At 60.6% G+C, this 24,466-nt stretch overlaps 2 protein-coding genes and 1 long non-coding RNA gene across 3 annotated transcripts in view; 2 read left to right on the forward strand and 1 right to left on the reverse strand.

Moving 5' to 3' along the window:
• The window catches only part of RPRD1B (regulation of nuclear pre-mRNA domain containing 1B), a 42,037-nt gene extending 37,202 nt beyond the window's left edge, over positions 1–4,835 (forward strand). Inside the window, exon 7 of the mRNA XM_052783143.1 lies at positions 3,920–4,835. Coding sequence (XP_052639103.1) covers positions 3,920–4,105 — 186 coding nt within the window. The 3' untranslated portion in view covers positions 4,106–4,835. The remainder of the gene's footprint in view (positions 1–3,919) is intronic.
• TGM2 (transglutaminase 2) lies at positions 731–15,993 on the reverse strand. Its single transcript, XM_052783127.1, has 13 exons — positions 15,720–15,993; positions 13,204–13,383; positions 10,467–10,709; positions 9,202–9,320; positions 8,237–8,365; positions 7,441–7,621; positions 6,278–6,413; positions 6,046–6,149; positions 5,683–5,922; positions 5,226–5,498; positions 2,351–2,511; positions 1,951–2,087; positions 731–1,660 (listed from the first exon to the last, which is right to left on the reverse strand). Exons 1-13 carry the CDS (start codon positions 15,727–15,729, stop codon positions 1,504–1,506), a joined length of 2,070 nt encoding a protein of 689 aa, XP_052639087.1. The 5' UTR covers positions 15,730–15,993; the 3' UTR covers positions 731–1,503.
• LOC128139972 (uncharacterized) lies at positions 8,372–24,309 on the forward strand. The gene is made up of 2 exons (XR_008234571.1): positions 8,372–8,723; positions 21,038–24,309. It is a non-coding gene; the product is annotated as an uncharacterized LOC128139972 (long non-coding RNA).
• The last annotated feature ends 157 nt before the right edge of the window (positions 24,310–24,466 follow it).

Here is a 24,466-nt window from a genome sequence, read left to right on the forward strand (position 1 = left end):
CCCGCGATGTTCACGGGGAGAAAGCAGGAGGGTTGTGTTCTGGTGTGAGAAGTGCTTGTCTTCAGCAGTGCCTTAACCTGTTCCAGGCTTGAGACAAATCCCTGCCCTCCTCCTGCATCCCTGTGCTCAGCCACCCCTTTTCCCTTGCTCCCAGGTTGGGTTTCTTGTGCTTGGGCTGCTGGCCTGCGCTTTCTCCAGCTGCGCTGGCAGCTGCCCATGGGCAGCCCTGACAAGAGCCTGCGTGTGCAAAATCTGTTCATTTCGTTTCCTGTACGGATTTTCTCTCCTGGTCTTTGTGCACAGTCGCAGCACCGTGCCATTCCTGCTATGGGAGAAACACTCTGGGAATGCATGGCATCTGCGTTAGCCCCTGCGGCTGTGCTGCATTGGAGGCTGAGCGCAGGTTTACCCCGTGCCGTGGCTGCTGCCGAGTCGTGCTGTGGGACTGGGAGAGCCGTGGGGGTCACCACTCTTTATGGGTACAACCCCTGAGCTGCAGAGCACCCCGAGAATGCGGGGCTGTGCCGGCTCTGCGGCTCAGGGTGGAGGGAGGTGGCTGAAGTGTAGCCGACAGCATGGCTTTAGTGCAGCAAAGCATCGGCCGCAGCAATAAATCCACAGCTTCAGTGCTGGGCTGGGGGTGAACTTGCCCCCCACCCACTCAGGCGCTGGGCGAGGAGCTGCTGGGCGCCTCTGTTTGGAGAGGATGCTCAAGAAGAGCCGGGATGGCTTTAAAAGTGAAAAATACAGTTTTTATTCAGTGCTTGCATAGTTAATTCATGTCAAGGAAACGTCCTGTCCCTCACTGCACAGTGTTTCCAGTGACAGGAATGGTTATTAAAGCAAATACCCTGCTTTACCTATGCAGTAGGGTTATATGCAGTATGTATTTCTATATAAATAGGTTTGTTATATACGTATATAGCATATGAACAGCTTTGTGCTCACAGTATACAATCTTTTCTCTACCAAATTGTGTTCAGAGAATTGCAATGGCATGCGTGAGCACAGCTGAGGTGCAATCAGTGCTGGAGAAGGTTGTTCGGCTGTTTGGTCTATGAAATGGGCGCTGTGGCCCGGGGCTGTCAGTGCTGCAGAAAGAGGAGGGGGCTGGCCGCTGCGGGGCTGTGCTGGGCTTGGGGGGGCTCTGGGGGTCCCTGCTGCACCCAGGCAGGGGGACAGGCAGGACGGGGACGTTTCCACCCCGTGGGGCAAGGGAAAGGCGGTGAAGCGAGCGGCTGGTGCAGGGAGCCTCCGAAAGCCCCCGGCCCCGCTATCCTGTCCCTGCTCCCCTCGCTTCTCTCCCCGCAGCACCGAGCGCTCCCGGGGGGGAGCGTGGCACCGTGGCCGCCATGTCGGGGTCAGGCTGGGCTTCGGCAGTCGTCCTTCCGCGCGCTGCTGGGACCGTCTTGGGCTAAAGCGAGTAGGGGGCCGGTGAGCCCCCCGAGCGGGAGGGGAGGAGGCAGGGTCTCTGCGGCGGGGGGGGGCGGCCACGGTGGCCACTCACTTGGGCTGGGGCGCGATGATGACGTTGCGGTGGCCCTTCACCCCCGTCAGCTTGTCGCTCTCGAAGTCCACCACCAGCTTGCGCAGTCCCGACTGGCTCGGCACGAAATCCAGCCTGACCTTGGTCTCCGCGTGCGGCTCCACAGGCTCCTCGCTGGGGGAAGGCAGGGGGTCAGTGGGGCGGCCCCTCTCCCTCCCCGTGCCCGGGACCCTGGGAAGCAGGGACCCCCCCCCCGTGGCATGGCTGAGCTCCCCCTCCCCAGCGAGGCATGGGGCAGAGATGCTCCGAGCCCCTGCGCCCCACAGGGACCAGCACGGCCCCAGCTCCCGCTGTGCCCATAGCGGAGCCGGACCCCAGGGCTGCCCTCCCTGGGGGGCGCCGGGCACAAAAACCTCCCCCTGCCCCGCTCCCAACGGCCGGGTGAAAGGAGGAAAAGCTCTTACAGCTCCTTGGTCTGCTGCCCATTGGTGAGGCCGGCGCCCTCCGCCACGAACACGCAGTTGTTCAGGGGGGCTGGGAGGGGGTTCACCAGGCTGATCTCCGCCACCAGCTTCCGATTCTGCATCGGCTCCCCTAAAATCTGCAAGCAGGAGGGGTTGGAGCCCCAGCACCGCCATGCCTGGGGGTCACGGTGCTCCCCCTTGCCCTGAGCCTGGCAGGTCCCTGGGGATGCAGCCCTGCTCAGCGATGCAGGACCTGCTGCCCGATCCCCACCGTGGTGGGGTTGCCCCAGCCCCAGGGCTCGGGTCCCTGGGACCAATCCCCCAGGATGATTGCAGCAACCTCCTGTCAATGGAAAATGTCCCACCCAAACCCATCCGGGACAGGGTGCTGGGCCCTTACCCTGATCTTGATCTCCGGATTCTGGATGTAGACATCCCTGACTGCCACGACAACATCGCCGGTCTGGTACTCGGTGAGGAGAGCCACCACCTTGATGAGGTTGTCCTGGGTCAGGCTCTCCCCATACTTCTCGTACAGGATGCGCAGGGGCACGGTATTCTCTGGAAGGGGAAGCAGAGCCGGGTCAGGGCTCGCCCCCTCCCCAACCCAGCGCCCATGGCCCTGGGCTGGCACCCGGCTGCTGCTGGGATGGTCTGGGCTCTCCAGGAGCTTCTCCAGGCGCTTTGCAAGGATGGGAAAGTCTCAGGGGAGCCGGGAGTCCTGCAGCACTGGGAGTACCCCTGTGGGGAAGGGGCACTGTGGGGTGGGCACGGCACCGTGAGCCCACAAACAAGCCTGCGCTGGGAGGTGTCAGTCCTAATCGCTTCCCAAAGAAAACAGGTTATAGTTAGCTGTCATCAACCCCCAAACGAGCTGCAGCTACCTGCAGCTGCTTGCCCTGTGCCCAGCTGGGTCCTCGGGGTGCTGCTGGGGTGCTGGGTGCCGGTGCTGGTGCCGGTGCTCCCACCCATGCAGGGAAGCAGGGCTGCGAGTGCCCAGCTTGGGGCAGCGGGCAGGGACCCCACAGCCTGGCCAGGGTCCCAACACCCAGCACCAGAAGGGGAAGGAGCCATGTGCCAGGGCAGGACCCTGGGGATGCACCAGCACCGGGGTCCCAGAGGGGCTTTGCCAGCCCTTGGCAGCCGGTGCTGGCGGCGGGAGGCAGCCCGGCTCCCTGGCAGCTGCCCTCGCTCAGCTCTGAGCGTGATTTATCCCAAAGCCCTTTAGGGACTGGGCTGTCTTGTGCTGAGGGTGGGAAGGAGGCTGAAGGCAACCAGCTGCAGAGCTGTCTTGAGGAAGGACCCCAGAGAGGCCGTGACCGCTGGAAGCAAAGCCTGGTGTTCCCGGGTCAGGACGTGAAGTGCTGCAGCACCGGCTGGGGCTGCGGGGAGAGGGACGGGCTCAGCACTGCTCCGGCTGGGATCCCTGCACCAGCACAGAGTGCAGGGGTTCCCTAAAGGCTGCAGGCTGGGAAGTCCTGGGGTCTATATTCCCAGGCGGGAGCTGGGGGGAGAAGCTTCAGGAGCTCGTAATTAAAGCTTCAGAGAAAATGATGTTGAATTAACTTGTGGACAGGGATGTTAAAGACCCTAAAGGCCAGCGGGGATCCTCCAGCAATGCACGGACCCCGCTGTCCCCGTCCGGCCCCACAGAAGGCTCCAGAGCAGCTCTTGCAGGTGCTGGTACCTGCCGGTGCTGGCACCGTGGGGAGGGGGTGCCAGCGTGAGCAAAGGCAGCGTCCTGCTTCCCTTCGCAGCAGCGACAGTGGGCACATTCGTTATTCCCTTCATGCAGCTCAAGAAATAGCAGAGTGCTGAGTGCTGCATTTGTTACGGGCCCTGTTAGGAGAGCAGATCTTGGCGTAGATTAAAAATTAGGCCATTCCAGGACAGCAGATGTATTACGTTTCCAAGCCCTGAAGGGTCTGTAGAAAACTGACATAAATCAAAACTCTTGTTTAATTACCAGGCGATAACGCTAATTTGTAACAAAGGCAAACAAAGGTTCAGCCAGCCCACGCCAGGAGAGCTCTGTGGCGAAACACCTGCGCAAGGAGAAGATGCTGAGAGCTTCAGCGCTGCCGTGACCAGCCTGGCCGACAAAACCCAGGGCTGTCTGCTTCCCCCCAGCCTGGGACCATGCTATCGGAGCTGACCCGGGGTCAGTCCCGCTCTCCCTGCCTGTGGGAAAATCCTGCCAGAGACACCAGCCTAGCCCAGCTCCGGCTTGCAAAGCGGAGGCGTGTGGAAGAGCAAGAGAGGGATGGACACGAGTGCAACAGAGCGCCCTGGGGATGGCAGCCTTGGGATGCACACAGCTTGCTCCCTCGGCATGACAGATGCAATGGCAGTAACTTTTGTCCTGCTCTAAATGCCTTTCCAACCCCCCGCCTGAGCAATGTTCCTTATCCTTTCATCAAAGATTAAAAATCCCCAGTGGTAGATAAATAAGGAGGAAGCCCTGAAGGAGGCATCGCTCACTGAGCAGCCTTGTGATGGAGCTGCAGCTCGCATGAGACCCTGCCAGCCTGGGGCTTTGCCCACCAAGGCGGTTGCTGGTGAACGGTGGTGATGCGGCACGGGGCTGCCGGATGGATAAATGCCCCGGCACTCGCTCTGGGTGCCGGCTGTCCCTACTGCCCAGCCCCAGGCCATGCTTTAACACTGCCATTATTGCACAGGATTAAACAGAAACCTCTGATTGCTGCCCCATGCCAGCCCAGAGTGTGCTGACCTGATGAACCAGCGGTGGTGGTACAACTGGAGGGGATACAACAACCCCTGCAGTGCTGGGCAGTGCCAAGCTGGAGAAGCAAAGACGGGGAAGGCTAAAAGTGAAACCTGGCCCTTGGCTTACACCATGTTTTTAGGGAGGCTGGTGCTGACTCCCAGGTCCTGAGCGGGGCTGCGGGGCTCTGTGCAAGCCCGCTGGTCCCATCTCCCCGTGCCAACCCCCTCAGTGGGATGAGCCCAGCTCTTACTGCTGCTCAACTGTCGTGCGGGTGGCTGCGACCAGGGTTTCCCCTCTGGAAAGCTGTCGGTGCGGAGCCCGGAGCCGGTGGCAGTGGCTCTCTCCCACGGGCTGTGAGGGCTGCCCCAGCCCCTGACCAGCACGGTGGTGCTCTGGTGGGGGGACCCATCCCCAGCCCCATCCCTCGCCCTGGCACCGTAGCCTCACCGCAGACCCCGGAGATGCAGTTGAACACGGGAAGATTGCTGACCTGACCCCAGCCCTCACCAAAGCATCCTCTCCTCACTGCTGGCGGGTCTCTTACCTGCCCGGGGCGCGAGGGTGACGTTCAGCAGGTCCTTCATGCCGCACTGGGGCCCGACGGTGCCGTTGTAGCTGGCGGTTCGAGCGCACAGCATGAGCCTGCAGACTCGCTCTGCGTCTGTGTTGTTGTTGATGACGGCAAAGACGTCAAAGTCGCAGCCGTTGTTTGCGCCCTCCGACAGCTTGATCTTGAGGTGCAGCCCCTCGTCCTCCTGCCTGAGAGAGCTCTTCTCGTGCTCTGCCTTCACAAACACTTCTCTCTCCTTTTCAGACCCTGAGGTGCATGGAGAAAACCTGTGTTTCCCAGGAGGTACCAGGAGGACGTGGTCTGGGCTGCTTTGCCCTGATCCCCGGAGCCCTCCTGGTGCAGTTGCTGCATTAATTAATCATTCCCCCGCTTTGTTTCCCAACAGCCACCCCCACCCCAGGGCGTCTCTGCCCCCGCTGCCGCCCCGTACCCTCCGGGTACTTGTAGGTGTGGGTGATGTCCTCCCTGCTGTCCCTGCCCACGCTCTTGGTGCTGATGTTCTTCCCCACGACCGAGGAGTGGGTGCTCTTCTTCTGCGACCCGTCACGCTGCACCACCCAGTACACAACGTCGGCGTTCACCTCAGCGAAGACGAAGGGGATGTCGTACTTCAGCTGCAGGTCGCCCTCCTTGATGGCTTTGACGGGGGCCGGCCCGCAGCAGAAAACCCCTGCAAGGGAGCGGAGACGCCGTCACCGCCTGGGGTTCGGCCGCCGCGGGGGGCGAGACGCCGTCGTGGCGAGGGGAGACCCTGCCGGGTCGGGACGGAGCACCTGCGCGGTGCACGCCGTACCTTCGCTCTTCTCCTGGGGTGTCGGGTCCAGCGCCTGCCAGCCATCGTAGCCGGGTGCCAGGTCCGGACGGGCCATCCAGGACTCCACCCAGCAATGGAAATTCCTGCGAGGGAAGCCAGGACATCGGGGCCTCAGCCTCTCCCAGTGCCCGCTGGGCTCCGGAGAAGGGCTGGAGAAGGGACAAACGCTGCCCCGGGGGTGGGCAGGCTGGGGTCCCGCCGTGCCGCTCACCAGATCATGTCCTTGGAGCGCTGCTCCTGCTCCCCCGTCTCGTTGAGGTAGCGGTCGATGACCAGGTTGCCGTTGGTGTCGTGGGCCGAGTTGTAGTTGGTCACCACCCGGCTGGGGATCCCCAGGCACCGCAAGACTGCGGGGAGGCAGGGCAGGGTGAGACGGGGGTCCCGGCACTGGGGGTCCCGGGTTCGCATGGCTCCCGTCCCGGGCAGCCCCAGGTTTGCACAGCCCTGCGTTTGCACAGCTCCCATCCCACGGAGCCCTGGGTTTGCACGGCTCCTGCCCTTCCCTTTTCCCCTCAAAGGGGTGCCCGGGGACTGATCCCCAGGACGGGATGGTTCCTGCAGTCGCTGTGGGACTCGGCGTGCCGCGGGCGAGATGGGTGGCACGCGGCACTGACAGTCGGCTGGGTTTTGATACTGCAGTAGAAAAAAGGCACAAAAGTGGCTGCGAGTGCTTCTGAGGGAGTGCATGGGCAGCAGCGCGCTGCAACCTCTTATTTAATCTCACAGCTGCCTTTTACTGCGAGCAGAGCTCCCTGGGGAACAGGGAGGTAGTTATAACGCTTCAAAGGAAGGCTATAAACTTCTGTGAGTCGCAGAAAATCCACTTTAGTTTTCTGCTATTTCTCTTCTCTAAAAAGGATCTCGTATATCTGCGATATATAAATGCACACGTGCACTCATGCAACCCCTCAAGTGCAGCGTTTTTCTCAGGACGAAACCATGCAAGCGCGCGCAAGTGTGCTTCCCAACAGAAGTAAGCCTGGAATTTTTCTTCTCTTTTGCCCCAGCCCGACTGCCCCGGTGGCAGTGAAATTATTTTGGTCTCAGTGGATTTATGACCTTATTGCAAACTTGACCTTAAAGCCACTTTCCTTCCTGTGCTGAGCATCCAGTCCCTCCCCCTCTGCCTGGCCCGGGGGCAGCACTAATTGAAAAGCCAGAGCCCTTTTCTATCATTTTTTCCCTCCATTTCCTGACAAATTAGAATAACAGAGAGCTTAATTGCTAAGCAATCATTCCAGGCTGATTGTAATCAGCCCTAGCTGTTCTCTTTGCTGCAGCACTGGGAGCGGTGCAGAGGGCCCGGGGTGGAAGCCCGGGTGGGGGGACACGGGTGACCCCATCCTGCGGGGAAGGGGAGACGTCTGCTCTCACCGGTACACGCCACGGCAGCGAAGACCCAGCACTGGCCATACTTGACTGGCTGGCAGCCAAACTCCTTCCACCTCTTGAGAATATCCACGCTCCCGATCCAGGCCATCGGGCTCATCCCATCTTCGTAATGGTTGTCCCACCGCCCTGCCAGCACCCCGCGGTCCTCGTCGTTACAATTTACCTGTGGCATGACAAGAGGAGGCTGGTGAGGGAGGGAAAGTGCCTTTTGCCAGCTCACACGTGCTGTCACACTCATGAGCCATCCTGGAGCCGTGCAAGAGCTCACCGGGATGCAGGCGGTTGCGGTGCAAGAGCACACCCCGGCACGCTCTTGCACCACGGCCGCCTGCATCCCAGTGTGCTGGGGATGCACAGGTGAGAGAGTGGGTGGATGGAGAGGCCGTAATTGGGATGTGCTAACTGGGGAAGGATTTTAGAAACATGTCCTCCTGCCTGGGAGTTTGGGTATGATTATCACCTGCAGCAGCCAGCGAGGAGCAAAGGTTGCTCCTGGGATGATGCGTGCTCACCTCTGCTATTTCTTTCCTCTTAAAAGAATCTTATATATACGTGATGTAAGAGCAATAGCAGGAAAGGTTGTATAGGGGATGCGAAACACGCCGGGGAAGGAAACTAGTGTAACTGGAGGGGGAATGGCAAATGCCACCTCTCTGTCACAGCTGTAGTTGCGAGCTATAGCTGGGGGGGGCGTTTGCACCCCAGGGAACGTGGGTTGTTGGGGAGCCTGGGGACACCCTGCCGGGCACGCTGGTGGCCAAAACCCTGCAGGACTCACCATGGCGCTCACCACCCTGCCGATGTACACGGGGTCGTTGCGGCGGGAGCAATCCCTATTCTGGTCCCTCAGGAATTTGGGGTTTGTGTCCAGCAGATTGAGGCAGATGGACAAGATGTCATCCTCGAACTGGTGCAGAATGGGGAGAAAAGGTGTGTGAGGTCCCCATGGTGCACAGGGGCTCTCCCGCCTCCATCCTCCCTCCCTGGCTCACCACGATGCCCTGCAAGCGGAGCTGCCGGGCACACGGGGGTCACGCAGCCCCCGGGTCCCCTCCCCAAGCCAGCACCCGCTGAATGACTTTCCCTGGTTCGTGCCACCGCGACGAGGGGCTGACGCTGCGGCCGGCGGAGGTTCAGCCTGGGAAGCCCAAGGGCGAGCTCCCGCCCTCGCGCCGGGGCCGGATCCTGCTTCCTGCAGCCGCCGCTGCGCAGGGGTCAGGCACGGACCTGACCTCTGGGGAAAACCACCTATTTCCCATCACCGGGTGAGTCACAGCCTTTCCCCGAACTGAGACGCAGATCCTGCGGGGGCCACGCGCACCCTTGCTCTCGCCAGCTCCGCAGCCCCTCCAGAACAGCCCGGAGCTCGGGGAGGGCGGCCGGGGCTCCCCCAGCACTGGAGCCCAGCGCGGCAGTGGGGGGCTGCAGCTCGGGGCATGGGTGCTGCCTTATCAGCACGGCCGGCACGGTGCCGGGGAGCGCGTTATCGGGCACCGGCTCCCGGCGCAGCGTGGCCACCCCGATTAGGGGCGCGCGCCCCTGGGGCCCCCGGGAGCCGTGCAGGAACGTTCCCTTCGCTCTGCCACGCTTCGAAGTCAGCACGTTCCCCTCTTGGAAAGGAGATCTTGGTTGGCTTGTTGCACTGTTGCGTGGCAGGGCCAGATCCTCCCCAAGGTGCTGGCTGCATTCAGGGTGCACATTCTGGGCTCGGCTGGGGGTCCCGGGGGTCCCTGCCCCACTCACCTGGCCGAAGTTCCAGGGGGTGGAGGTGATGTAGTCGCGGGCGCCCTGGTAGATGAGTCCCTGCTGGGACAGCACGTACTCGCCGCGCTCATCCTCATCTCGGAGGAAAACCGTGTCCTCTGCGGGGAGAGAAAGAGATGGGGACGGGGCTCTGCCCCGTACCCCCCGGCCCTGCTCAGGGTTCCCCCTCCCCAGGGATGGATCTGGTGGGAAATGAGGCAACAGGGGCTTGGAACTGCTCCCATCTGAAAAAGCTGTTGGAGAATTTCAACCCAGTTTGATTTGAGCTGATGGGAAGTTTTCAGCGGGCTTGTGGTTTTCCATTCTTTCTCATTTCTCTCTTTCTTTCCTCCCTTTTGCTTTATGGAGTTGGGTCTTTTCCCAGGAGCGAAAACCTCCCTGGTGGGAGAAACGAGCAGTGGGAACTGGGAGAGATCGCAGCTGAAGCCATTTTGCTCGCACAGCAGTTACTGCTGGAAAAATCACTATTTACTGGAAAAGTTTTCAGTAAAAAATCCAACGCATGCATCTCCAGACTAGCACTCGACAGAGCCCTGGGCGAGTGAAGCTTCCCAATGCCCCTTATCTTGGCAGAGCCAGCACCGAGCATTTGGGATTCAGGAAATCCACCGGTTTGGCCCCGGTCTGGCCGGGTGGAGCTGGGAGCAGGGCAGCACAGGACTGCTCCTCGGGGCAGAGGAAGGACGTGGATAGATAAAAATCCCAGCTGTTGTTTGCCCAGGGTCGTTAAACCCTGCAGCACTGAGCCTCCCTCCTCTGTCAGGCTGCCCAAATTTCACTGGGACAGTAACGTCCCTGGCAGCACCCAGAGCTCGTCCCTGAGCCGATAGCAGGGGTGGGAGGGGCTGGCCAGATGGGGGCAATGAGGAGCAATTAGGGGTAATTAGGGGCTTTTCCTCTGCCCACCAGGCTAGGAGCTGCTGCTGTTGCTGCTTAGGGCTTCACACCAGCACCACAGAGGTGAGCTCCCGTGGGGCACCGTGCGGTGGGGGCAGCCTGGAAGGGGCATTGGGTGTTCGGGGTGCTGGCAAAGGGGCTGTGTGTGTCCTGGGGTGGGGGATGGTGCTCGTGGCCCTGACCTGCTGTGGGGACCGTGTGGAGGTGGAAGCAAAGTGTGGATTTCTGCTTAGACCTCAGCTCAGGACAGGGTTTGGGGCACCTGGGGTCTGCCCCGGCAGAGCTGGGGGGTGGCTTGTGCTCACCTTGCCTGGGAACCCTAGGTCTAGGGAAGGTGAAAGCCTCACCTGGGTGCCAGGCGTTAAAGAGCAGAACGAAGTGCCCGATGTGGCAGCTGGTGCCCTGGTAGCCGGTGGAGGTCTCCAGCATCAGGCTGTAGCGGCCGATGCAGGCGCTGGTTGGGGAGCAGAGCGAGACGGAGAGGGAATTCCCGTCCTGCTGCTGGACCACGGCGCTCCAGCCCGATTCCTCTGGGAAATCGGTCACAGCAAAGTGGGACCTGGTTCCCGATGTCTCGATGGGGCAGGGCCCTGCCAAGAAGGAGCATGTCAGCTCTCCTGGTGCTTTAGGGGTCCTGGGAGCCCCACGCCCAGGGGGCTGTGCCAAGGGGACCTGCCCTGCAAGCTCCCCGCAGTGTTCCCGTGCCCTCCGCCCTGCGGCGGCTGCCCGGACCTCAGCTCTTGCAACCCAGGAATGTTTGCTGTTTGGTTTGTTGGGTATTGGGGGCGTGGGGCAGCCCAGCCGTGAGAAGCTCAGGCATGTCTCTTGCTGTTTGGGAAGGGGCAGGAGGGAGGCACTCGCCCCACGAGTGCCCCAGGGCCAGGAGAGCGGAGGGGGTGCTTGCCCCAGTGCCCACCCCAGGGCCATGTCTTCTCCCCTCAGCTGCACCCACTCCTGCCTCCGCTTGGAGCGGAGCTGCCAAGTCCCCGTGCCCGTGTAGCTCCATCCTGCTACAGCCCATGGCGTGGGGGGTCCCGGCAGAGCCCGGCCGCGAACCCCAGAGCCCCCATTGCCGGGGTGCTCTCGGCAGGAGCCCCGCTATGCGTGTGCAGCCTCAGGCGTTGCTGCAAACATCCCACGATTAGCCATTACATCAGTGGCCGAGGACAGCGTGATCCCTGCCGGCCCCTCCGAGCTCGCAGCCGCGTCCAAGCCACCTGCGCCCAGCCGGCTCCAAGCACCGCTCCTCTGGGGAGCTGTGATGCCCAGCCCCGGCCAAGCGTGGCTCTGCGGTGATGCCGGTGCCTGGGCACGGTTGGCCGGCAGCCGGGGCAGTGGTGCCGCTGTGGTCCGCTCACCCCCCCACCCCCCGCCAGGAGCACAGCCCCAGGCTGGTCCCCTGCCAGCCTTCGCCCGCAGCGTGGGCAGGACGCCAGGCGAATCGCCAAAAATACTCATGAACTCATGAGAGTGACACAGTTTCTCCTTTCTATCCTTTCAGGGAGGCCGGGTTGAGCTAACCCTGTCCTTTTGGCAAGGGTCAGCCTGGCCCTGCCATGGGGACAGGCAGCCACGGGAGCCTGCCTCATCTTCCTCCTCCTCCCTGCCTGCAAAGCCCGCAGCATCCCCCCACGCCCCAGGCGCCTGAGCAGGGCTCTTCAAACACGGCCACTTTAAAAATACAGGCTCTATTCTTACACGGAGCCATTCCCCTCTTTCCTGCGGGAGGTGGCAGGCGGCTTCGGCAGCTTTGCTGTCCCGGGGGAGGACAGGTCTGGCAGCCCCTGCCCTGACAGGGATGTGGGTCCAGCCCCAGGGAGGGACAGGCTGGGGCCACCTCCAGTGGGGTGGCATGGCCATGCACCTTTGCGAGAGCCGAAGTGTCTTTGTGAGAGCCGAAGCACCTTTGCCCCTTTTTCTGCAAGCTCCGGGGCTGCATTCCAGCCCGATGGCAGCCGCCGCCAGCCCATGCCTTTGTCCCGGGAGGCTGCGCCATGGGGCTTCGCCTCACTTGCAAAACCAGCCTGGGATTGCCTGGGATGCAGCACGACCTTATAGAAACCCGGCGAGTCTGAGGGTGGACCCCCTGCCATGGCTGCCTTGGGACTGGGGGGGGCAATGAGGGAGCTGGGTTTGTGTTTGTCACCCCGTGGCAGGATTGGAGCTTTTGGGGGGAAAAGAAAAAGAGCGTTTTACACTGCGAGGAAACCCGAGTGCAGTTTCGCTTTGAATTCTAGCCTGGTTGACTCAGCAGGATGCTGCATCTCCAAAATAACTCTTGCCCAAGAAATAGTTTCCTCCCCCTTCGCTCCGAGCTGGTGGGGGCCGAGCCCCTGCCCTGCGCCTGTGCCCAGCTCTGGCCGCAGGAGCGACATCCCCGTCCCCGCTGTTCCCAGCGGGCTCTTGCCAGGGCCGCAGCAGCAGGAGAAGTCCCCGGCAAGAGCCACAGGAACCTGCCTGATGCTGCGCCCGGCTCCCGTGTACCGGCTCTGGCACCGCTCGGGGGGGGGCTGCGGTGGGGCTGTGCGCTGGGGATGCTCGATGGGAACACTTCCTTTCTCCAGGGTTTGTGTTTCCTCAGCAAACCCCGCTCCAGGGATGTCCGAGTGATGGAGGAGGGGGGGGAGCAGGGGCGGCTGGGTAAAAAGACCATCTGCAAAAGTGCTGTGAAACCCTCTGGCTGAAAAGATTCGCTTTTGCTGATGTTTCTCAGAAGGGCAAGAGACTCGGGTGGGTTCCCCAGCTACAGCCAAGGCGCTTCCCAGTAAGCTGGCAGCTCTGGCACGTCCCTGAGTCTGGCTTGGGCATGGGAGGAGGAGGAGGCGGCGGCTTTTTGTTTTATTTCTTTATCGCTTCCCTTCAGCTCTCGTTACGGGGCCGTGTTTCTACCTTTCCTCTCCGTCTTGGTATAAAAGCTGTGCACAGCACCAGCCTCTACCGGGAGGAGATGGGGCACGTTCGGGGACTGTGTGCGACGGGGCACTGCCACGTGAGCACGGGGTGAGCCCTGGGGCAGGGGCAGAGGGCAGCTCGCCCTGTGGCATGCAGGCGCTCGCTCGTGGCGTAGGGCACGGCGTCACTCACCCGTCTCGACGTTGAAGGCGAGTTTGTCCACCCCCTCCTCGTAGCCCCTGCCCGAGAAGTGCAGGGTGATGATGAAGGGCTGCCCTCGCCGCACCACCAGCTGCTGGCAGCCCATCTCCACCGTCCGGTGCTCCCGGCCGTTGCGATCGCGCTGCAGGTCCCATGTCTCCAGCACCAGATCTGCAAAGGCAGCAGCGTGTACAGCTCTCCCCTCTGCCGCACGCTCCCAGCCCCAAGGTGCGGCCGTGCCCCACGTGTGCAATTGCTCTTATCTCCACCCCGAGCCCTGGGTTTCTGGACCTTGGTGCCGGGGTTTGGCAGCCTCCTCTGCCCAAGCCGCCCTGTCCTCCCCCCGGTGTGCCTGGCACAGCCCTGGGCTGGGCTCTAAGCATCCCTCCTGGAGGGGTCTGCAGGCTGGGCTCGCAATCGTGGGCTGTGAGCCCACCGGGGCAGAGGCAGCAGTTGTGCAGCCAGCTGGCAGCCGAGGTCGCAGCGAAGCGCTGCCCTCCTGACCAAGCTCTCTGCCATGTTTTTTGTGCTGTGGTGCTGCCCTCCACGGTATCACCACGGAGGAAGGGCACCGTGTGCTGCCAGGGCTGTGCCAGGTCCACGGCTTACGGCATCCAGCACTGGAGCAAAGCCCAGCGCTCATCTCCGCTTTCTGGGAGGCGTGGGGCCCATTGGCCAGGGACTGCTGTCTGTGTGCCCCCACCCCAAACAAGCACCGCTGAGCCTGGAGAATGCCAGGGATGTTTCTGTGCCTCAGCCAGGCCGAGGGCAGCTCTCCGGCAGCTTTACTGCTCCGTGACTGCTGACAAATTGGTGACACTGACTGTAAATTCAGTGACAAAGAGGGTGTCTGATTCCCTGGCCTCGGGCGCTCTGCCTCCCAGCCCAGGCAGGGCTGTGTGCCGGAGCAGCCGGCGGCCGAGTCCCCGCTGCGCTGGAGCGATGCGATATCATTCATCATCGCTTAAGGCCGGTGACCCTTGTGTGCTCTGCTGACCGATGAGTTAGTTGCCAGAATAAGCAAAAGTGTTTAGCGCAGGAGAGCACGCAGTGAGCTCGGCGCCAGCCAGGGACCGAGGCAGTTCAGAGGGGCGATGAACAGCTCGCCTCCCCCCATACCATGGCTCTCCCTGGCTGTGCCCTTCCCAGTGTCAACATTAGTGGTCACTGATCCCTCCTTGGGCCAGTGCCAGATGGAAACAGCTGACCCTGAGCTCGCTGTTCCCACAGCTAAATGGAAATCCTGCTCCTGGCTCTCCAGGCATGGGGACCGTGCGGCATCCAGCCCAGAGAGGCAGTTGGGCTCATCACTGGTCCCCACCACACTGCAAGAGCTGCTGCAACAGCTAAAACTGTCCACAAATAAGGGCAACATCCCTCCAGCTGGTCCACTGGGACCCTGGAGCAGGGACAGAGCACAGAAAGGTCCTTTCCCTTGCCACCTCTCCCTTTGTAAGCAGAAGCATGGCTCTGTGCTACATACAGCACATGAACTGTGTGAGTGTGAACCTTGCTGACACTGAGCCAAACTTCTTGCATCTAAGTGTGTTAAGAGAGCAGGACTGGGGCTTCTCCTTGTCCCAGTCACCCAGGGTTATTGTCCACAGTGGATTTAGCAAAAAGCAGATTTTTCAAAGCATGGGTGCCTCTTCCCAAACTGATCAGTGCCAAGAGATGGGCATGCAGGCGGCAGCGGCGTCCCAGGCAGCACCACACAGGAGCAAGAGCTGCCTGGTGTGTAGTGGCTCAGCTTCGTGCCAGGAGCTGGCGGTGCCTGTGTCAGTGCCCGACCCAACGGACCTGTATTGGTATCGCTGCTGTGGTGCCGGGACAGCCCGCGGCACTGCTGGGCACTGGAGCAGAGCGATACCGTCTCACCCAGGGGACTGCGCGCCCATCGGTATCGCACAGTCCCGTTTCCTGGGACTTTGGAGACAGCTCTGTGGGAGGCAAGGGGTTGTCTTTGCCCCCCCTAAGCTCGGAAAAGCCACCCGTGTGGAGGGATTTCTGAAGGCCAGAAGCATTACTTCTGACTGAGCCTCCAGAAATCCTCCTTAAACCAGGGTGGGATGTAGGCACATGTTCCTAGTCCAGCTGTCAACGCTCTTCTCCGAGAGCACTGAAAGCTTTAAATAGCACCAAACTTCATTCTGTAAACACCGGCGGCTCCCCGGCCAGCGGAGAGCCCTGCAGCTGCGGTGGGGGGACGGGACGAGGACAGGCCCCGCACGAACCCCTGCTCTCCTCCTCGTCGCCACCTCCGGTTCGCTCCTTCCCGTTCCCCATCGCCCTTCGGTTTACCGGGACTTGCGGTGAGCCGGCTCTTGGGCCGGCTGGCAGCAAAGCGACCGGGCGGGCAGTTAATGGCCGAAGGTGCCGCCGAGCCCCGGCGGAGGGAGCGCTTCGCTCCCGGGCGACCCCGCGCAGGTGCCGGGACGGCGGCGGGGGGAGCTCCGGGGGCCAGAAACCCCGGGCACCGGCGGGAGGGGATCGTCCTGCCGTCTTACCTTCGGCCATGGTGCCCTGCACCGGGGGGTGCGGGTGCGGGTCCTGGTCCTGGTCCTGGTCCTGGTCCTGGTCCTGGTCCTGGTCCTGGTCCCGGTCCTGGGGGAGCTGCCTCTTAACGCCCGCTGCCCGGCCCTGCCGCTCGCTCCATTTATACCGCGCCCGCCGCCGTCGCCGTGCACACCCCCGCGGCCGGGGATGGCCGAGGGAAAGCAAGGGAAAACAAAGTTTCCAGGAAACGGAGTGGTTTCGGTCCCACCTATTTAAAACACATCCCCCCCCCCGCCCCCCCCCCCCCCCAAAAAAAAAAAAGCCGTTGGAGGTTCAGCTCCCACTCAGAAGAGCCGGGGCTAGCTCCTGCCCCAGCTCTTGCCCCAGCTTCTGCCCCAGCTCCTGCCCCTTCCCCTGCCTGCAGGGCACAGTCCCTTGCTGCTGGCCCCTGGAGCCTCCCTGGGCAGAGGCTGGAAACGCTGCCAGTTAAGAGGAGGAGAGGAAAAAAAAAAAAAGTGGGGGGGAGGAGAGGGGCTGTGCAGTTCACACCAAGATGCCAGAAACTTGAGGAATGTTTTCTCCTTATAAAGTTTTCTTCCCCCGTGCCTTATCTCCACACCCGGCCATATCTGGCAAGGGATACAGTGGCTTGGGATTGCAGCAGCCGGTCCCCCTTCCCGTAAATGCATCCCTAAGAGACAGAGTGGCTGGAGGGAAAATGTGCCTGAAACTGCTGTTTGAAGGAAAATGCGCTGGAAACCTTGCTGTTTGCTCTGGGGCATGACGCCACGGGGAGGTGTGCACAGAGCAGGGAACGGCGCTTTCCCTGGCAGCCCTTGCCCCATGCACTGGCTGTCCCTCTCCTGCCCAGGGGTCTCTGGCCCCACGGGACTGCTAGCGGTGCTGCCTGGCCTGGCCTGGCCCTCCCTGGGCACCCCAAGGGTGACCCAACACACTTGAGACCACATAGCAGGGGCAGAGACCCCAAACCTCCATGGGGTCTTAGGGTTTGGGATTGCCCTCAGTACCTGAGCAGTGGTATGGCTTGTGATGAATAAGGTCTTGAGAAGTTTCACCTCTGAAGCAGAGTTTATTTAGTTACTGGGTTTTCTTCAAGTCACTTAAGCTGACCCGGGCCAGGACCAAGGATGGGTTTTGTTCCTGGAGGAGCCCCATGCCAACCTTCTTTGCCTGGCCCTTGGCCGTCTGCGGGACACTGCAGCCCCTGTTCCAGAGGCAGCTGCATGCTGGAAACCCTCCTCACCCTGACGGGTCCCCTCCTGCTCTCCCAGACCCCTCACCCTGTTCCCTTCCCAGACCCCAGGAGGTTTGGTGGTTCATGCGTTGCTCCAGGGCTGCTGTGGGTAACGAGGACCTTCTTGTGGATGGCAATGTCCTGAAAGTGGTTGGGGTCCGTCACTTGGTGTACTCAGGGTCACCCACAGGGCCCCACGCGCAGGCTGTGCCCCAGTAAAGCCCTGCTGTCTTGGGCTCTCTGGTGTCCCGGTGTGCCCTGTTCTGATCATGCAACCGGATCCGCTCCCCCGGCACTCAGGGCAGTCCTGGCAAGGGGCCCTTGGCCGCAGGCGATGCTTTCTGCTCAGGCATGCCCACAGCACTGTGCTGGGAGGGTTTGCAGCGAGATGTGCAACTCCTCCAGCTCCACAAAGGGCTTTTTGGTACAGACAGTGTCACAGTAAGGTCTGACCACGCCAAAAACAGATACCCAGGAGAAGCTCCGCGAGCCAGGGACTCCCAGCGTGACTGGACCCCGGTCCCGCCGCGGGGGGCACGCGGCTGATCTTGCAGCAGCGCTGCCCCGTGTTACCCGGCGTGGCAGCGGGCAGAGGGGCCCTGGAAAGGCAGCGTCCCCGGTGAAGGAGCTGAGCTGGTGCCGGCGCTGCAGCCGTGGCCGGCGGATCCCCCTCCCGCATCGTTGTCTGTGAGGGAGGGGAGGGAGCTTAGAGCGAGTGCAGCAAATCCTCGCTGAGCAAAAGCTCAGGGCAGCTGGTTTTAATGAAAGCCATCCATGCACCGCTCCAGCATGTGTGTGCACAGGCTGGGGCGTGCAGGTGGCGGTGAGGGGAGACTTCGCCAGGGGCACTGCTGGTGTCAGCACGGCCCTTCTCACCCCCACAGCCACTAACCTGGAGCAGTGCCCACCTCATCGTGGGACAAACCCGTCAGTGCACCCCTGCCATTACCACCAGGTCCCGCTCTCCTTGCTCGGACTCAGGAGGAACCTCTGAAAATACTGCCTTCTTCCTCCTCCCAGACCCCTCCGTGCTGGCAGCGTGGGCAGAGCTGGGTTGAGCCGTTCCCACGGATGCAGGGTGGGCTCACTGGCGGTGGGGGTCCAGGGGCTGCCCGGCTCTCTGGGCATCAGGTGCGCAGGAATCCCTCTTCCCTGCCAAACCCACAGTCCCGCCGGCAGCCGTTTTCACCTGCCCCAAGCTGGCCCCGTTCCCAGGGCTGCTTCCTGGGCACAGGAGCCATCGGCAGTGATGTGTGCCAGTGTGTTTGGGCTCATGCTGGAGGGTGCAGGGTCAGGTTCCGTCTGTACAAGCCCGCTCTTCCTCCCTTACCCTGTGTGAACTTTGGATGCACTCAGCAGCCTGAGGTCCCGCGCTCGGGATGTATTTAATTTGCTCCGGGTAACGTGTGACAAACAGCCCGTAATGGCACTGTCTGCCGCAGAGCGCGTGGAAACAGACTTCTCTCGCTTGGCTCAGAAGCAGGAACACTTCATCGCCCTGAGGGGTGTTGGTGTGTTTGGGGTGCGCAGGGCCGGGCGAGCCGGGGTGCCCGGCGCTGGTCAGGCTGTAGGGACTCATTTCTGTCTGGTTTTCTGGCCAAGCACAGAGCTGGAACAACTGACAGCGTCTGTCCCTGCTCTGGTACCTCTGTCAGAAGTGACAGGAGCTGAGTGGCTGGCTGTCCCCCGGGGCTGTCCGGGGAGCCCCAGGCTTGGTCCCAGCATCTCAGTGAGGGGAAACCTCCCTTGTTTCCGACTTTAGTGCCCACTTTGCTCACCACCATGTATTGCAGAGGCATGTCTGCCCAGGCACTGGAAAAAGCTGCACATGGAAGGCCAACCACACCGATGGCGTTATTTTTACTCTCCTTAGTAAGACAAAGTTGCATTAAGAGGGTGTTTGCACTGCCGGATGCCCAAAATAACTCCTCGTTTGCTCAAGGTGTTCAGCGGAGGACGGCGACTTCCCTCGTACCCGCCCCAGTCCTGGAGCTCCTTCAAAGCATGCTGGTTTCTTGCCTTCCCCGGTCCTGCGCGGGCAGAGCCTCTGTTTGCTTTCCTGGGTGTGTGCTGGGGAGGCTGGCAGCCCCCGGCTGCGCCCGCACATCCTGACTCAGTCTCTTGTGCAGGCAGATAAACAAGCCGTGAAAAGGGACAGTGTCTTCCTCTGAGTCGCCCTGTTGTCAACCGACTTTTAACAGATCTGCCCGTTAGCCTGCGTTGCCTTCCACCCCGGGGTGTTCCCCAAAGCGTGGCCCTTGGCAGAGCCACGAACTGCTGCCTCCCGCACCTCCAAAGCCGGGGTGACCCCGTCTGCTCCCCACCTTGTGTGGTGACCCCGCCAGCTGGAGCCCCTTGGCGGGGAGCCCGGCATCGTCCCATCCCTACCCCAGGCTCCACGCTGGGTGGCGGGTCCAGGAAGGGGGCGGCAGGGCTGGGCTGTGACTTCAGGAAAAGGTTAAAGGGTGAGAAAGTGTTTTATGCTCGCGATGACGGGGCCAGCAGGGAGAATTTGTGGCTGACCGTAGGGATCCTGGCACGTAAGGCGTAGCAGTTACCCCTTGCGCGCTGGAGCCGGAGAGGAGCTCTGATCTGCGAGCATGGAAAAATACTTCAAAAATGGGGGAAAAAAACCCTGTAGCTGCTCCGTACTTGGTAGGGACCAAGCCGAGGGCTGTGAAGCGGTGGCAGACATGGCCTGCAAGGGCATCGCAGTCCGGGATGAAGGAGGACGGGCCGGCAGATGGGGGAAGCTGGGGTCGGTGACTGTGGCACAGGCAGACACCGTCGTTCGGGGCAGGGGCAGCAGCTGGCTCTGTGCGGGCATCACTCCTGTTTTGCGGCTTTTGGTCACCGCTGCAGTGACCAGCTCTGGTGCTGGGCAAGCGGTTGAGCGAGATGGGCTCAGCGTTGTGCTGGGGCTCCCACGGCGGCAGGGCTTCGGGACCCGGCACAAAGGGGCTCTTGTTCCCGGCTGCGTGCAGCGGGCAGTGCCGGCAGGGCAGGAGGGGGCAGCTGCCCCCCAGGCCAGGCAGTGTAGGGAACGGGCAACCTTTCCTTTGGGAGGAGAAGTGGCTTTTCCAAGGAAAAGCAGATTGTTTTTCCACCTGGCACAGCCAGGTCCGGGGAGCCCAGCGTGCTCTGGTGTCGCAACCATGGGGCATCTGGTGGGCGCAGCCTCGCAGGGTTGAAGCACCCTCTGGTCATGAGGCACGAGGATGGATGTGCCGGCAGCATCAGATGTGGTCCTGGGCTCTGGCTCACCGCTCTCCGCACATGCCGAGCCAGAGGCTGTTACCGAGAAATGCAGAGTGCCAAACCAGCATCATCTGCGGAGAGGTGAGCCAGCCAGCTGATACACAGCTTCTCTGGAAAGCCCTGGGGAAAGGCACTCCAACCCGCTTCTGAAGGGGGGGTTGAGGAAGAATTTGTTATGTCACTGTCTTTGTTCTTAGGCCGAGTCCGTGTTTTTGTTTAAAAGAAAGGAGAAACACAAACCTCTCTTGATTTATTGGGTCTCTGACCTTGGCGGGGGGGCAGGAGGGCTGGGGCAGGATTTTCCTGGCAGGGCTCCCGCGGGATGGGGCAGCCCTTTCCCACTGCCCCACGGCGATGGGACCTGCGGGCGGGCGGCAGCAAGGTGTGCAGGGGAGATGGATTCTCCGGCCATGCCAAGCCTTTCTGAGCCGTGGCCCCAGGATGGCCACGAGGTCGGTCCCAGCCGCTGGCAGGGTCCTGCGGCGTGGGAGGGTGGGCTGCGGTGCTGCACGGGATGGACTCCTGTCCACTGCCAGCGGAGCTGCGAGCGAGGACACGGTGTTTTGCAACCTGAACTGGTTGAACCTGGTGCGAGCTGAATTCCAATCTCCCGGTGTAATTTCCCAGCAGTTTGCTGGAAACCCCCCAGCCCTCCCACCCCCAGGGTGCCTGCCCTTGCGAGGCACCTCTCCCCAGTGATCCTCCGCCACCCTCATTGCAGATGGGCTCCGATGGGGTTTGTGGGAGGAAAACAAGAAGGGTCTGCACTCCCCAGCCATGGCTTTGGTGTGTAGCATGCTTGTGTTCCTCTGCGAGTGCACGCGTCTGGATTTAAATGCCTGAAGCTGCGTGATTCCCAGGACTCGCACGTGAGTGATGTGCTTCCCCCGTGTGGGGGGTCACCTGCGCCTGCCTGTCCCCTCAGCGGCTTCCCGAGGTGGGCATCTGCCGGGCCCCGGGGTGAGCGGTGGCACGCTAGTGTTTTCCAGCTGTCCCTCGGGATGGGGCACCACTGGGATTCTGGAAAGCAGACAAGCTGGAGTTACATTTGGCCCTCGGAGTTCGACCCTTTGGCATTACCTTTCACCCTTCCTGTTTTCCTTTGGTATTGCTTGTTTCTTTGTTTTTTCTTTTTTTTTATGGCCACCCTGCAGCTCCCCAGGAGCACCAGACACCTCGGCCTGATGACGGGCGAGACCCGAGTTTGCTCTTTCGGAGCAGGAGCTTGGAGATAACAAAGCTGCTTTGGGACATCTCTGCTCGCTGCCGCTTCCAAAACTCTCGCGAAGCCGAGGATGGAGCTGCGTGGCTTTGTGTTGCCGTTCAGCTTCCTCTTGCATTAAGGGCTCCCTCCCTCTGTGTTTACCTGCTGAAGCCAGACCCGGCGCCTCGGTTGCCCCCCAGGAGGACAAATCCAGGCACGACTGTGTTTCTGCTGCGGCGTGAGCCAAGTCCCCATCCTGCACTTTGAAACGCTCGCGGCTGTTTGTGGCTGAGCCCTAACGCCAGGAGCTGCGTAACAGGAATGGGCCCACGGCAGCTCCGCTGGCACCAGAACTGCTGGGGGTCCTGTCCAGGGGGTTTGTGTCGTCCCACTTGTGGTTTTCCCTGTGCCTTTGCCTTGCCACCCATCGTCCATGCTTTCCTCCTTGCCTGGGGAAGAGGAGGGCAGTCCCCTGCCCTGGGGCTGGTATCCTTGCCTGACCCACATCCCGTCTCTGTCTGCAGGTTGGTTTTACCTTCTGCATCTAACATTTATTACCTTTTTTCCTTCAGAAAAAAGTATTTCTCCAAGCCTTGTGGGAACTCACCTCCACGGGCTGGGCTGGCTGTGGTGTCCCGACGCTGCCGGACCCCCGCCAGCCCAGCCTCGCTGGACACCCCCGGCCAGCCCATGACTAATGATTTTGCCATTTCATGGGTGGGAAAGAGACATTGATTAACTCCTGCACTTGCCTTTCTGGAAAGGTTATAGCTTAATTGGTCAGACGCAGAGTCATAAATCACGCGCTGAAGGATCAGCAGAGATAAGAAAATTTTTGCAGAATGTTGCAAAAACACTTTTTGGTAGGAGGAATCCAGCTGTGCCCACCCAGCTGTGGGAGCTGAGGGCAGCTGAGAGTGCAGGGCTCCTCCGAGGAAACAATTCGCCCTCCAGTGAGGGGCCGGAAATTCTCCCTTCTGTTATCAGTTAATCTCAGCACTTGCAAAATATCCTTTTTTTTTTTTCTTTTGGAAAAAGAAAAACAACAGGAAAGCCATTGTTTGCTTTATTCAGAAGAATCTGAATTCCATCTGTTTTAGAAGATGATTCTGTTTCTCCATGGGAAGTGCTATTCCCCTAACCTAAAAACTAAAATTTAAAAAGTCCCAACTTTTTCCTAGCCAAGGAAGGCAGTGGAGGAGGGAGAAAAAGGCTCTTCCCACCAGGGCAGAGGGAAGCAGACTGATGGCAGCACCTTCCCGTCCTGGGGACTCTGGCTGGTTCAGGCATCCCACCACCTCGGGCAGTTCCGCACAGTGCAGGCTTGGGCGAAGGCAAACACCGGCCAGCACTGGCCCAGCGTGGGGGTCCCTGCCAGCCCAGGGATCCCCCTGGCCCCAGCCCCAGGGACCCGCCAATGCTGCTGGCCAAGCGCTTGGAGCGGGCAAGGAATGGCATTGCAGATACGGAACATTTATTATTCATGTCAGTAATTATTTCTTCCCTGATTCTCCCCAGCATTTTACTGAGGAATTAGGACGTTAATATGAGGAATCTCAAAGCCACGCTGCAAACATCGCTATTACTGCTGCCGCACTGCTGCTGCTGTTGCCGCTGCACTGCTGCTGCTCAAAAATGGCAATTCAGAAAATGCCCCCAACTTGCTGGGTTTGCCCCAGCTCACCGGTGTCTGACCCGCGTCTTGATGTGCAGCAGAAGAGGGGCTCGGTATGGCCCCCAGCATCCATCCTGGTGGTGCCTTCTGCTCTCTGCCTTGACTGGTCTCTCTCTCCCAGCCACCAGGCGTTTGCTTTGCCTGAGTTTATTTCTTAAACCCCACATCCAGGTCTTCCTGGATTTACCTCCAGCTCCTTGCAGCCTTTGGGGCAGCCTGTCCCTTCCCAGCCTGTCCTGGAGCTGAGACCCGGCTGTTGTGGTCAGGTCACGGTCTGAGTCCACAGAGCCTGACAGCCAGCAGGGATGGGGGTGAGGGGGTGCTCCCCTGCACAGCCTGGGCCCAGGTGCCAAAATCTCTCCAGGCAAGGTTAGGGGATGCTAAGATGCAGAAACTGGCTTTGCTCCATGTGTGGTGATGATAAAGAACAGCAGCACAGATTTGAGTGCCTTTTCAATGGGTTCCCAGGAAACCGGCTATTTAAACAGAAGTAAAATAAATTAAAAATGCTGAGCACCTCTTTCATTTCAACGCGGAAGCTAAAATAGACATTGCTTGCCCCAGTCGAGTAAAGAGGCAACTTCCCGACATAGGGCCGTGAAGCCCAAGGCTTGGTCCCTGCCACTCCTGCCCTTCACAGATTTGGGTCATTTCAGCCTCTGACCTCGTATCACCACTGGGGATGGTGCAGGGGAACAGCAAAGTATAAAACATCTTCTGGGGCACTGGAGGTGTTATTCTTAGAAACAAGCAAAGCACCTTGGAATCAATACAAAGTTTTACTTGTGGCTGCTAGAGAGATTTCATCTCTTGAATTATATGATGCGATAGACGAGATCCCAATCCGGCTGCCACCCTATGTACCAGCAGCTATCTGTCCACAGCCAGGCTGAACGGCTCCCAGAATTAATTAGAATAATCAATCCCAAAAATTACAAAAGTATTGATTAGCATTTTTGTCTCTTCACAGCCTGGCAGTGCTGTGACTCCGGGAGCATTGCAGAGCGATAAAAAGCAGCCTCAGCTGTGGATGGAAGATGCTTATCCAGCAACATCACGTGAGTGTAGCAGCAAGGGGTTTATATGCAACGATGGCATCACCCAAACGCTTCCATGCAATATTATTTCAGTAATAATATTCTCATCCCTCTTCCTTGCTCTTGTTCAATTTACACAGTGGTTCATTTTTAAAACCTGTCTTATTTACTACTTTCCTGGACACAGTAAGAAAGCAGGAGCGGCGGAGAGGGGACCCTCCGCACCCGCCGATGCTGGGTGGGCTGATGCAGGCAGCTGCCCAGGTTTTGGGCAGCTTAGCCCCAGCAGACCCCGGCTGGTCCCAGGAGCTGCCTTGCCGTCGCACGGG

This window comes from Harpia harpyja, chromosome 1, assembly GCF_026419915.1.
Source record: "Harpia harpyja isolate bHarHar1 chromosome 1, bHarHar1 primary haplotype, whole genome shotgun sequence".
NCBI lineage: Eukaryota > Metazoa > Chordata > Aves > Accipitriformes > Accipitridae > Harpia > Harpia harpyja.